Below are 12,968 nucleotides of genomic sequence, written 5' to 3'. Positions count from 1 at the left end.
GTCTTATGTTCATCTAGAAACACATGGATTTCTCCTCACTCCTCTCTCCTGTCTCTCTCTCTCTTCTCTCCTGTCTCTCTCTCCTCTCTCCTGTCTCTCACTCCTGTCTCGCTCTCCTGTCTCTCTCTCTCTCTTTCTCTCCTCACACCATCTTTCAAAGCCCTCATGCAGCCCTTCATCTGCATACGATATCTGTCATGTTGTCAACAGAGTTTAGACCTGTCCTCTCATCTCCCAGACTAGGACTATAATCCTCACCCTGCTCACATTCATATGCTAAAAACAGCCATTAAAATAGCCTGTCAGTTAAGAGGGCCCAAAATAGCATACTCAGGCTGTGCCGGTGCTGTGTCGTAAACAGAACAGTTCTTCCATCTGATTTGTTTGACGGTGTCCTGAGGAATATTATTACAGATAGGTGTGCTGGCCAGAACAGCTTACATTTAGGAAGTACATTGGAAATTACAATTCAATGATTCATTTACTAAACTAACCCCCAACCCCGCCGAGGATAAATTCTCTCTTTGGATGATGGATTGGTCAAGTGTTGTACAGATAGACGAACCGTTCCAGGCCTTACCTACCTCATAGATTATGTTTGACAATCAACAGGGCTGGAGAGAATCAAAGCTTCACGCAACAGTTACCAACAAGGTTAATCACATGGAAATTGATGGCCGGAAGCACATGTGAGACGAATCTGTCCTGTTGCTAATGTACATTGGATGGATTCATTGCCCATTTGCCCGTAATTTGAACTAGGCCTAATACCGCTGAATTTGACTTCCACAGTTCATTTAACATTTAAGTCAGGGTCTTTTCCTTCCACATGGGGGGAATGTGGGGGTGGGTTTAGTGTGTGTGTGTGTGTGTGTGTGTGTGTGTGTGTGTGTGTGTGTGTGTGTGTGTGTGTGTGTGTGTGGAGGCTGTTCAAGCTGTGGGCAGGTTTCCAGGTCATTGGCCGTCATCTGGAGGCAACTAAGTGTGCGTTCCCCCGCCCCCTCCCCCCACCACCACCCCTGAGGAGGCACAGGAGCCCTCTCAGCCCAACCACTAGAAAACAACCACTACCACAGCCTCTTAGATCACGGCTTCTCAACACGTTCTGTCCATATAAAGGACGCAATGTTTCAACTGATATTTACATCATTCCAGTCTCCTTAGTTTTGGCCTGGATGTTGAGGTCTGAAGAGACGGCACCAGGACAGACTAGAAAGTAAGATGCACCCATTCTGATCCAGCATTCATATTCACTGATGTAGAGAAAGACGGAAACATACCATGCATTCTTACTAGATTTTCAGGCTCCCTGTTATGACTTGTGTCTTAACGCAAAATCCTGCTGAATATGAGATTAATTGGGGTAAAGAACGGTAACTGCTCCTGACTCTAATCCCATTGGTATTTATAACCAGTTTTTTTTTTTTTTTCTGTGTGGGGCAGTCCCACTCATATTTTTCTTTTTAATGACAGATACAGTATAGATTATGACAGGAAGGATGGGTGAGAGAGAGAAGGGATGACATGCAGGATATGTCCGCGGCTGGAATCGAACCGGGAGCCCTGCGGTACATGGTCAGCACTTAATCCACTACGCCACCTAAGCGCCCCATAACCAGTTTTATTGTCATGTTATTTTGCTCAGGTCTCTCTTGTAAAAGAGATTGTTAATCTCAATGAGGCCAATCACGTCAAATAAAGGTGAAATAAAAGGTTTTCTTTACCCTATTCCCAGTCAGGTCACCATGAGGGGTAGAGGGATTTGACAGGCCGTCCTATACGGACATATTCTCCTGATCTCTATGTGCTGCTTAGTGCTGACCAGGCACAACTGTCCCCTACCAGACCATTATCGACTCTACGGCCTGACTGGTATATTGACATAGATTGTCCAGCAGCCACTATCACTGCCCTCCACACACACAGGCTCAGGAGCACACAACTACATTGACTCTGTCTGTAGCATCTCTTATCAAGGCCTGCTGCCCTCCACACACAGGCACAGGAGGACACTACTCAACTGGCACATTGACTCTGTCTTTGACAACATTGACATCTCTGCAGCAGACCCTCCCTTATCAAGAGCTGCTGCCCTCCAAAGACACAGCAACACACAACACAACACAACTGAAGCTGGCTGTGAAGCGAGCAACAAGGTACAGGTACTGGTAGGCTACAAGACTGGCTGTATATTTAGCAATAAGGTATAGGTAGGCTACAAGACTGTGTATCTAGCAACAAGGTACAAGTAGGCTTCAAGGCTATAATGCTAGCAAATTATGTTTTAACCTACGGTATGTGAAATGTATAGTAGGCCTATGTTGACCAGTTCTATAGAATACAATAATTTATTACATGGTAGATAGGCTTCCTTACCTACATGAACCATTGCATAGTATTATTATATAGCATGACACGTTGTACTAATGCCTTCTGGTATGAATTGTCACAGTGTGGGAAAGTACACTATACTGGGAAATAAACTAATATTTATTTATTTTTTTTAATTTGTTTTTTCAGATTTTATCCCTTTTTCACCCAATTTGGTAGCCAATTTAACCCAATTTAGCATCCAATTATCCCCTGCCTATTGCATATGATCCGCCGCACGACCCCGTGGCCGGCAGTCCCAGAGGAGGGCGCCAGGCAGACTAGGCTGACTGGCTCCTCGAGTCCAGTACCGTTATTCCGGCACCCAGGGGGCGGTGTTGCGCGACGGATCCTAGTCCAGAAATACTCCTATACCCCCCTCGGAAGCGGCCGGCCAATATGCCGCTTCCCGTGTGCCTCGGCCATATCTGGATCTGGCGAGCCGGGATACGAACCCCGGCCCCGGTGGGCAGCATGCACTAGCGGCCAGTGCGTAGACCGCTACACCACCGCGGGGCTGGAAATAAACTAATATGATCATATAGAGACTAGGGGGAGATGCTAGGGGGAGATGACCCATCTGATCTGGTGGTTTCTGGGATTAAATATCCTCTGTCCCAAAGTGCATTTGTTAATGTAAGTCCAGCATTACAGAATAACGGATGGCGTGTTTGGCTTTGTAAGCCTCAGACATATAAACATTACATAACTGAGTCATCTATGGATCAGAATAGTCTGGGGCCTGTTGTATAATCCTGCTGACCAATTATTTACAGGGAAACTGTGTCACCACGCGCACTCCCAAACCCAGTTCAGTTAAAGGAGTTGTCCTTAGATTCTAATTATAGTGGGCTCCATTATAGTGGGCATTAAGGCATATGAATGGCCATTGATTTGGTCATTGAAAATGTGCCTTGTTAGTTGAGGCACAATTTCTTAACAATCGTTAAGTCCTTCTTTTCTTTCTACCTGGATCCCAAACCCACGTGTCTGTCATTAAATCAAGAGAACATTTGGGTTCACATGGTCTCAGGCAGGGCTTTCCTTCATGAGAGAGAGAGAGAGAGAGAGAGAGAGAGAGAGAGAGAGAGAGAGAGAGAGAGAGAGAGAGAGAGAGAGAGAGAGAGAGAGAGAGAGAGAGAGAGAGAGAGAGAGAGAGAGAGAGAGAGAGAGAGAGAGATTCCAAATCACCTCTGCTACAAAGAGCACCTGCCTAATCGTTGGATATGCATGCTGTGTTGGGTTGTGGCAAGGAGAGGAGGTGAGTGTGTCCATACATACAGTACCAGTAAGTTTGGATACTCTTCTCCATCCAACCTTTGACTGGTACTTAACTGTACATATACATAGTACAGGTCGTACTACATACATATACATAGTACAGGTCATACTACATACATATACATAGTACAGGTCATACTACATACATATACATAGTACAGGTCGTACTACATACATAGACATAGTACAGGTCGTACTACATACATATACCTAGTACAGGTCGTACTACATACATATACATAGTACAGGTCTACTGTGTGGGGTTGTGGCGTGGTGGGTGAGTGTGTTCTGTACATAAACCATAGGGCTGAGGATTACTCTGACAAAGGAGCAGAACAGCTCTGCGTTGTTCTGCTTCAATGCTGTTGTCCTAATTCCAAACAACAACATTGGGAAACAGGACTAGGAGTTAATCTGTGTCTTGGAGTCTCTCCATTAGTCAGGACTAGGCTTAACTTGTGTCTGGACTGACCTCACTGAGCTCATTAGAACCATCTGATACAGATGAGTTGGATCCTCCCTTGCTGTTGGCATGAAGACCACCACTGAGTCATCTGGTCCTGAATACAATATATCATATCAAGCATTTGTATTCATCTATTATACACGCTATTCATAAACAGGTAATCCTGCACTCCAATCCCTCTTCAAAGCCTTTGCCAAGGTTTGAGGTTTTTTTCTCGGTTTTCTAAAGAGAACATCATTACACATCATACCGTAGCCCTCAGAATGATGCTGGTGTATACACACTCACACGAAGGAGCAGAGGCAGTTAGACAGCCAGTAATCTCATTAGGAAACCTCTCTCTCTAAATAGGCCCCCCAACCACACACACACACACACACACACTAACACACACACACACACACACACACACACACACACACACACACACACACACACACACACACACACACACACTAACACACCGTTTCCCTTGAATCAGCAGAAATACACTGCATGCTGTATTGATCAAGAAACTTCAATTGGATTCTCTTCATTAATTCCAATCTGCTGCAATTTCTGAAATGAAACGTTTCATTTTAAAACACTTTTTTAAACTATGACTCTCCTCTATGCCCTTACTATGACATTCTCACACTTTAATTCTCATCTCTGTCAAAGACAACGAGCTACTAAGTAACACTACAGTATTTACAGTCTAGCCTGCCAGACTCACAGTGCCTGCTGTATAGCGACCACATTAGCCTTAATAGCTACAGCCAATTCCTAGAAAGTTGCATTCTTCCAGGAGAGTGCTTAGACATTCAACAGTTATGTTGCCTGGTGGCTAAAGACAGTTTGAGCCAAACATGATCACGAGGGAGAAGGGACAAGGAGACAAACAGTCAAATCACAGAAAACACGAAATGACTGTAGGATGGGACTCTGACCGTCTCACTGGGATTGGGATTGGGACTGAGGCCTGGCAAATGTGGGACATGCTCCCATGCTAGAGCTGTGCTCTCTGTCAATATGGAATTACGGGATAATCTGGCCGAGAACATGGGATTATGACTGTGTCTATAACCTGTCAGTGATGTATGCCCTGGCTAGAATTCCAAATGTGACTCCAGTCCACCTGCCTCTTGCTTTCCCAGCCCTGAAAATAGACCAAAGTGATCCAATGTTGTTCTCTGGGTGTATCTCTCGTTCTTTCCGTCAGATCATGTTATCGAGAATAAGATGAGAGGACTGAGGCTCTATTCTAGGCTTACATGTGTGTGTGTGTGTGTGTGTGTGTGTGTGTGTGTGTGTGTGTGTGTGTGTGTGTGTGTGTGTGTGTGTGTAATGTCTTCCATTCCCTGTTGAGTTGTGGGATTAAAAGTATTAGAATGTGAGACAGAGCTGACAGGTCGCAGAGGCCTATCATGAACCTCAACAGCTTTAATACGAACAATACTATATTGGTTTTGCTGAATTAACTCTGGATTTGCTATTTTTGTATGTGAGTGATCTTAATCCCCCTGCTAATTTAACAAGGAGAGCATTGTTTCTATTGTTAAACAGTCTAACAATTCCACAAATTAACTGTTGTTGTATTACTGTACGTAAGCCTACCTAACCATTGGTGCCTGTCTGCAGTCTTTGTAGTGGAATGAGTTACAGAATGTGTTGCCTTACCAGTTTTATTTATTTTTTAACACAATTTCCTCAGCAATTCTATTCTATTTTATTCCATTCCATTCCATTTAATTCTATTACGTTCTGTTCTATTCCGTTGTGTTGTATGTTTCCCTCTGTGAAGTACTAGGCCGCCCATGACAAGAGAACATGTTTTATGATTTACAAAACATTTATTTTTGCACCCAGAGGAATTACAAATCAATGGCGCCATTATCAGTGAAATGAGCTGAAACTGTCGTCTGCCAGACACATCAGGATGAGTGACTCCCCAAGGAGATACTGGGTCGCTGCAATCAATGCTCCACTAAACGTTGTTTAAGAGTCCAAACATGACCTCCTTTCATTCGAGCAGACGCAGAAAATACCCAGCAAAACCTTCCCGGTCTGGACAGGAACGCATAACAACTCTGACATAATGCAATGTTAGAGGAGAGTAGTAGTAGTGTGTGTGTGTGTGTGTGTGTGTGTGTGTTTGTGTGTATTTGTGTATGTGTGCATGTGTGCATGCGTGTGTATGTCTGTGTGTATGCGTGCTCATGTGTGTGTTGTGTTGCAGTCTGAAAGAGCTGTTTGTGCTGGACTATCTGACTGTCCCTAGATGGTCTCCACACCTGACTGGAGGCCATGTCTGTTCTGATAGTTCTACCGTTTTTTTTTCACACACCAAAAAACTCAAGCAACAAAATCAGGCAGTGGTAGACAATAGACACAATGAGGTTCTCCTCCTCCAGGCTGTCTGTCTCTTTCTCTTCAGCATGAAGCACCTTTCACACTCTTCTGTATTATATTCACCCTATCTACCTACAACCTCTAAATGGATTCCTTGTTTAAATGCCCCTTTAATGCCTTTAACAGAGGTGTGCAAGTCTTGTTAGTCTTCTGATGTTCACTATCACCTTTCTATGACCAAGCTATGGTTGTAGCTGTTGTAGCTGTTTTGACATCATTTTGTCATCCCATCTAAGCTATTTCTGTTACAGCTGATCACATAACATGAACTAGTGTTTTCTCCCAGTTTTGAAAGCAGAGATCAATAACCATGTCCTGTACCATTAGGTTCCATACTAGCCTGGTGCCTATTTCCTAAATGACATTTATTATGACAGGTTTTCATGCAGTAAAACTCTCCTCACTGTCCCAGCAATCACTAATGCTCAGCTACCAGCTGCAGGAGTTTAATCTACCGTGATCAGACTCAACCTCAGCGTTTGAGAGATGGACACAGTAGTAAAAAGGTGTTTCATTAGAGAATGAGAGGTACTCTGTGCGTGGGCCTAAACACAGAAGGTTTTCACTTCCACTAGCCTTATTTCATGTCATGTTCTAGTAACTAGGGGAACCTCCCGTCCAACAGAATCAGAATCAGAATCAGAATTATTTTATTTGGCCAAGTAAATTGTAACAGCAGCTGGTGAAAGCGGGGACAAGTCGGCAACCAATCAAAATGTGCAGACTTTTATTCTGAAAATGTTGAATAAATGTCACCATTGTTGAAAATCAATGACACGCTTGCTAGTCAAGCCAAAAGATTGCAATGCAATGGATTCGGTGAGTAATCCCCACTACTCTACATTAACTAGGTAGTAGTGAAAAGTGAAAAAACAAGTCCAAACATTTGGTCAGTTGCTGACTTGTTCCCACTGTCAGTGCATTGTGTGTGTGTGTGTGTGTGTGTGTGTGTGTGTGTGTGTGTGTCTGTGTGTCTGTGTGTGTCTGTGTATGTGTGTGTCTATGTGTGTGTGTATGTGTGTGTATGTGTGTGTGTGTGTGTGTGTGTGTGTGTGTGTGTGTGTGTGTGTGCACGCGCGTGCGTGCGTGCGTGCATGCGCACATGTGTGTGTGTGTGTGTGTGTGTGAGTCTGAGAGTCAGTGAGAGGCATGTAGCAGCCAGCTGTGGTGTTGCTATGGGGCAGTAAGGTGAGGGACTCAACTGAAGAGAGTAGAGGAGGAGAGCTTCCTCTCTCACTCCATTGTCTGTCTTCCTCTCTTTTGTTCTCGTCCATCTCCGGACCCAGAGGAACACATGGCCAGCCCATTGTCTTCCAGACTTTACCTCCTCCAGACACCCTAAACCCTTTCAGACCTCTGAGACCCTTCTGGTCAGGAGAGAGGTAGAGTACAGGACTAACACTAAACCTTTCAGTACTCTTAGACCACGGCTGTCTGTCCCTTCTGATTCACGTAGAGTAGACTTCTACCGTGAAGTCATCAGAGGAGCTCCCGTCCCCAGGCTGACCTTTCAACCCATCTGTCTGTCCCTTTACCTGGGGAGACACACACAAACACACACATGCATGCTCACACACATACACACGCATGCATGCACACATGCACGCATGCAGGCAGGCACACACACACACACGCACACACACGCACACACACACACACACACACACACACACACACACACACACACACACACCAATCAATAATATTTAAATGCACCTGTGACCCTATCCTCCTCTTTTTGTTGTTAGTGAAAATCAAGTGCAGAAATTGGTGTCAAGAGGGGAAATCCTCCCACACACACCCATCTGTCTCTCTCTCTCTCTCTGACACAGACATACACACACACACACACACACACACACACACACACACGCCCACACATCCTACCCAAGCCTCTTGAGGTTAATGGTGTCTTCTGCCCTTTGGTATCATCTCTGATGTCACTGACTTGAAGGGCATAATGGCTGATAACTAAATGAACATAGTGAACAACGTCCGCTCTCATGATATACAGTTAGCACTTACTGCCTCAGACCGTCATAAACTCACCATTTCAACACTGTACACCAGAGGGGGCTGGTGGAGGTAGAAACCAGAGGACTGGCTCGTTGTAATGCATGGGATGGAACAAGGAATGGTTCCAGAAAACGTGTTTCATTCCATCCCACACATCCCGTTCTACCTCCACCAGCCTCTCCTGCTGTACAAAGATATCTGTGAGAAATAAATGTCACCATACAAGGAGAAAACAGATCTAGGTGAGCACCCACACAATGCACTGCTCTAGGAGGTCACCGTTGGGTCTGCAGTAAGTGGCTGACCAATGGAAGGCGACAGTGGAGAGAGGAATGTTTCAGGGTCCAGCCAGTGGCCCGGTGCTGTCTGAGCTGTGGTACTGTCCTGGTTCTAGGTGAGCAGAGAACAACACACAGCACCGTTGAGCTCATGAACATTCCAAAGCTCCTTAGAGCATTACTGGTGGTGAGCCCATACTGGTGAAGCAACAGCCCGGCTGGCTGGAAGGGGAGGATTTGAAACCGATGCCAAAAACCCAAACAAAAGGATTTTCAAAACCTCAAAGTTGGTTCTGTACATCAAGTTCTGTAACCTTCCGCATCACGGATGATGATCTAGCTAACCCTAGAGGGTGTTATCGAAACCATACATCCATGCCAGAAGTGTGCGTGCTTGCGATGAAGATACAAAGATAGACGTAGAGTAACTCTCAACACATGCATGTCACAGAGGAGATAGGAAGAGGAATCTTGACATGCTACTGGCTGTGGGCGCCTAGACACGCATGTAGACGTGTGTGGAAAATGCAGCTTCTTCTCCCCAACACTATTGGACGCAGACATCCGAGACGACACATGTATGAGTTCCTCTCTCTCATGACAGGATTTACCCCGTCCATTAAACAGTAGATCTGATCTGTTTCACCCCATCCTTCCTACAGTAGATTTGACCGGATCTCAAACATCTGTCACCGATTCATGACTAGTGAGTGTGTCACGCTAGGGCCAGGGAGTCTGGTAATCCATGTGCATCTGATGATAGTGCCCCCCCAACCCACATCCCCCCTGCTGTCAAACAAAATGGATTATAAACTCAGTCAACCATGTCTTGCATGTGCCGGTCATATCTGTGGCATGATAATACTATATAAAAGATGGGGTATTAAACACAGTTTGAATGATACAATCGTCAATTTCCTGGTGATTATAGGGATAAAGGGGATTATCTTTATACTGATGATAACACAGATGATTAATCAATTACAAGAGAGAGAGAGAGCCACAATATGTACAGTAGCTATAGATAGTCAACAAAAACAGGAGCAGAACAACCGGAGCAGGAACCCCCTGTTAATCCCATTCAGCACCAGCGTGTGTAGAGAGCATCCACAGGGCGGGAATCACGACACAGGCAGACACCTCTCTCTCTCCTCTCACTCACTCCTCTCTCTGTCTGTTTATCTCACACTCACTCACTCCTTCTATTTCTCTTTCTCTCTCTCTCTTGCTCACTCACTCTCTCTCTCTCTCTCTCTCTCTCTCTCTCTCTCTCTCTCTCTCTCTCTCACACTCACTCACTCTCTCACTCACCTTGTCCATGTCTACCCTCATGACACAGACATGTTTCCACGCATGATACAAGCTTAACCTACATGCGTGTCCATGCGTGTCATATCCGCAGCCTTTAGAGATTTGGCCTTTAGTCGCCTATTTGACCGCATCCTCTCTCACTTGACCTGCCCTTATGGCAGCACATCTTAGGTTGAATATGACCATTTATAGAGACTGTTCTTAGACCAAACATGTGTAACATTGCTGCAAGTTAGAATCCAATACATCCTCTCCACAATGCGTAAAAGTGTGAGAGTGGAGAGACGTAGTGAACTTGTCAGACAACGGAGCGTCAGAAGGTTTATCATCAGTCCCCCTCCACTCACCACAGTCCCGGCACAGCACCTTGCTGACCTCCTTACGCACGGCCCGGCGCGTCTCCACGGGGGGGAACACCGCCAGGAACACCGAGGGGTCGTTGGTCGGCTCCATGAAGAACATGTATCTCGTGTCTCTGCTCAGCGTCAGACAGTTATTCCTCCGGTTCCACACGATCGAGACGATAGAATCCTTCTCGAGACCCCCCGCTTTGATCTCCCATACCAGATGGACCCTTATCCTGACCTGGTACAGAGTCGGTGGGAGTTCCGGCTGCGCTGTCCTGTTTGGCACCGATTCCACCAGCAAGTCCACTCGTGGCTCGTCCCGTCCCCGGACCTCCGTGTCGTTCCGTTTCGCTCGGGTCCGTTGATGGAGAAGCTCCTCGCGCTCCTCCCGGTTGATATCGCTCGCGTGCCCCTCTTCGTGAAGCTTCCCCTCGAACACCACTCTGGAGCGGTGCACGAGCTCCTGCACCGGGGCCACCGGAGGAGAGGGCTGGCACGGCGGCGACCCGCAGAGCCCCCCGTGAGGGGAGATGGAGAAGGACGCGAAGATCCCGCAAACAACCGAAATAGTGAACGAACTCTGTCCCGTGGCCAGGTGCGCCCTCATCGTGGCGGTAAAGGTCAAGTAGGAATATAAGAACCGCAGGTAGGAGAGGGAGACTGGACCAGCAGGGATGGGGAATGCAGGAGCGCGCGCGTGTGTGTGTGTGTGTGTGTGTGTGTGACCCCTCTCTGTAGACCGCAGGAACAGTCAGCTACTACATGAGGGGGCGGAGCTGGGGATGGGAAAGTCTCTCACTACTAGGGCCATGTGTGTGTGTGTGTGTGTGTGTGTGTGTGTGTGTGTGTGTGTGTGTGTGTGTGTGTGTGTGTGTGTGTGTGTTGGTGTGTGTCTGTGTCAGAGAGAGAGAGAGAGAGAGAGAGACAGATGGGTGTGTGGGAGAATTTCCCCTCTTGACACCAATTTCTGCAGTTCTACATTTGATTTTCACTAACAACAAAAAGTGGATTCCCATTCTCGTAAGTTGTCCATGTTTATCTTACAGTCACATGTCCATGTTATCATGAAACCATGCTTCTCACTGTGTGTTACTGATCTCTTCACATTATGGAAGAAACCTCTACAGGCGTTATATTTGGACAAAACCCAACACAGTCTGATCCAAGATTACGAAGTATGTAGTACGGAGTATTTGGTGGAGGACATTTGGCAAAAGGATCTGAAGTCATTAGGCCCCAATTTACTAACCGTTTAATTGTCCCTGTACAGCAGGAAAGCAAGCTGTGAGCCACCTAATTGAGGGCAGAACTCCACCTCACAGAGGGCACAACGGTCTGATAAATGTGTCTGTAGCGAAGGTGATTAGGAATCATTCCGTTCTCCCTGCCTGTAGCCCTCACACCCCGAGGATGTTCTCTTGGTATAGCGGTTTATGTCTGGGTCATCCATGTGAGAAGTCCCAGGTTCGAACCCAGCAGCTTATTTAAACCTCTCCAGCACTCTAGGGTCCATGTGGTGACTGTTGTCATCAGTGTTGCCTCTGCTTTAGAATATCATGATCTCTTCTTGACTTTGGTGTGGTTATGAAACAGATGATCCATAAGTGTGTGTGTGTGTGTGTGTGTGTGTGTGTGTCCAAACCAGGGGCTTAATAATGGCATGCTCCATGAGGAGAGGAACACCTGCAGTGGTCTGTCCACCATGTCCCAGGACACACAGCCTGGGGCTGGGCCGTCAAAGCCCCTGCACACAGCTCTCTCCTCCAGGCCCATTCCTTGGCATGACATCCCAGCCTGCGACACACGCTGCCCCAGCCACAACAGCCTCTGCTGGGCAGCTGCACTTGAGAGGGGCGCCTATGGCCTGGAGGACAGTCTGCTAGGAGCCTGCTGCCTTAGACTTCCACCTGCTGAAGAACCACAGTCTGGCTACACACACACACACACACACACACACACACACACACGCTGGCCTGCATTGATCTGGCACGTCCCACTGTGGGCACATATGACACATCTACCACAGCTGTCTCCTTCCTTCCCCTCTCCCTCTCTCTGTACGCATGTGGGGGTATGCAAGTTGATCCATCTCTATAACGCACCAACACACCAACTTCTTGACACATTATGAATGGAACTGCAGCGATGGGAGTGAATATCTGTACACCACTGTATGGGGACATTTGTCTCTGTCTGCTGTTTTATGTCCTGTTTAGGCAATATTGCAAAGGCATTTGATCATCCTGATTTGAAAAATAAATGCTTCAAAACACACAAGTGTGTGTGCTTGCTTGCCTGTGTGTGTGTGTGTGTGTGTGTGTGTGTGTGTCAGAGAGATCTTTGACCAGGTGTGGTGAGAGAAGAAGAGACATGATGCTGCATGTAAACCAGAGTTGTATCTGGGTTTGTAGAGACGATTGTACTTTATCATTCATGTTTCTTCTTGACATAGTGTACATACAGTAATAACTGATGACGAATATCCTTTACGATAAAGGGATTGTTGGT

At 46.4% G+C, this 12,968-nt stretch overlaps 1 protein-coding gene across 1 annotated transcript in view; it reads right to left on the bottom strand.

The window, feature by feature from the left end:
* The window catches only part of nrg1 (neuregulin 1), a gene marked incomplete at both ends in the record, with an annotated part of 117,889 nt that extends 106,822 nt beyond the window's left edge, over window positions 1–11,067 (bottom strand). Inside the window, one exon of the mRNA XM_080529572.1 lies at window positions 10,461–11,067. Within this exon, the coding sequence (XP_080385698.1) occupies window positions 10,461–11,067 (607 nt within the window). The remainder of the gene's footprint in view (window positions 1–10,460) is intronic.
* Between the last annotated feature and the right edge of the window lie 1,901 nt (window positions 11,068–12,968).

Source organism: Nansenia antarctica (genome assembly GCF_963989245.1).
Source record: "Nansenia antarctica genome assembly, chromosome: 4".
NCBI lineage: Eukaryota > Metazoa > Chordata > Actinopteri > Argentiniformes > Microstomatidae > Nansenia > Nansenia antarctica.
This window is presented reverse-complemented; position numbering and strand designations above follow the sequence as displayed.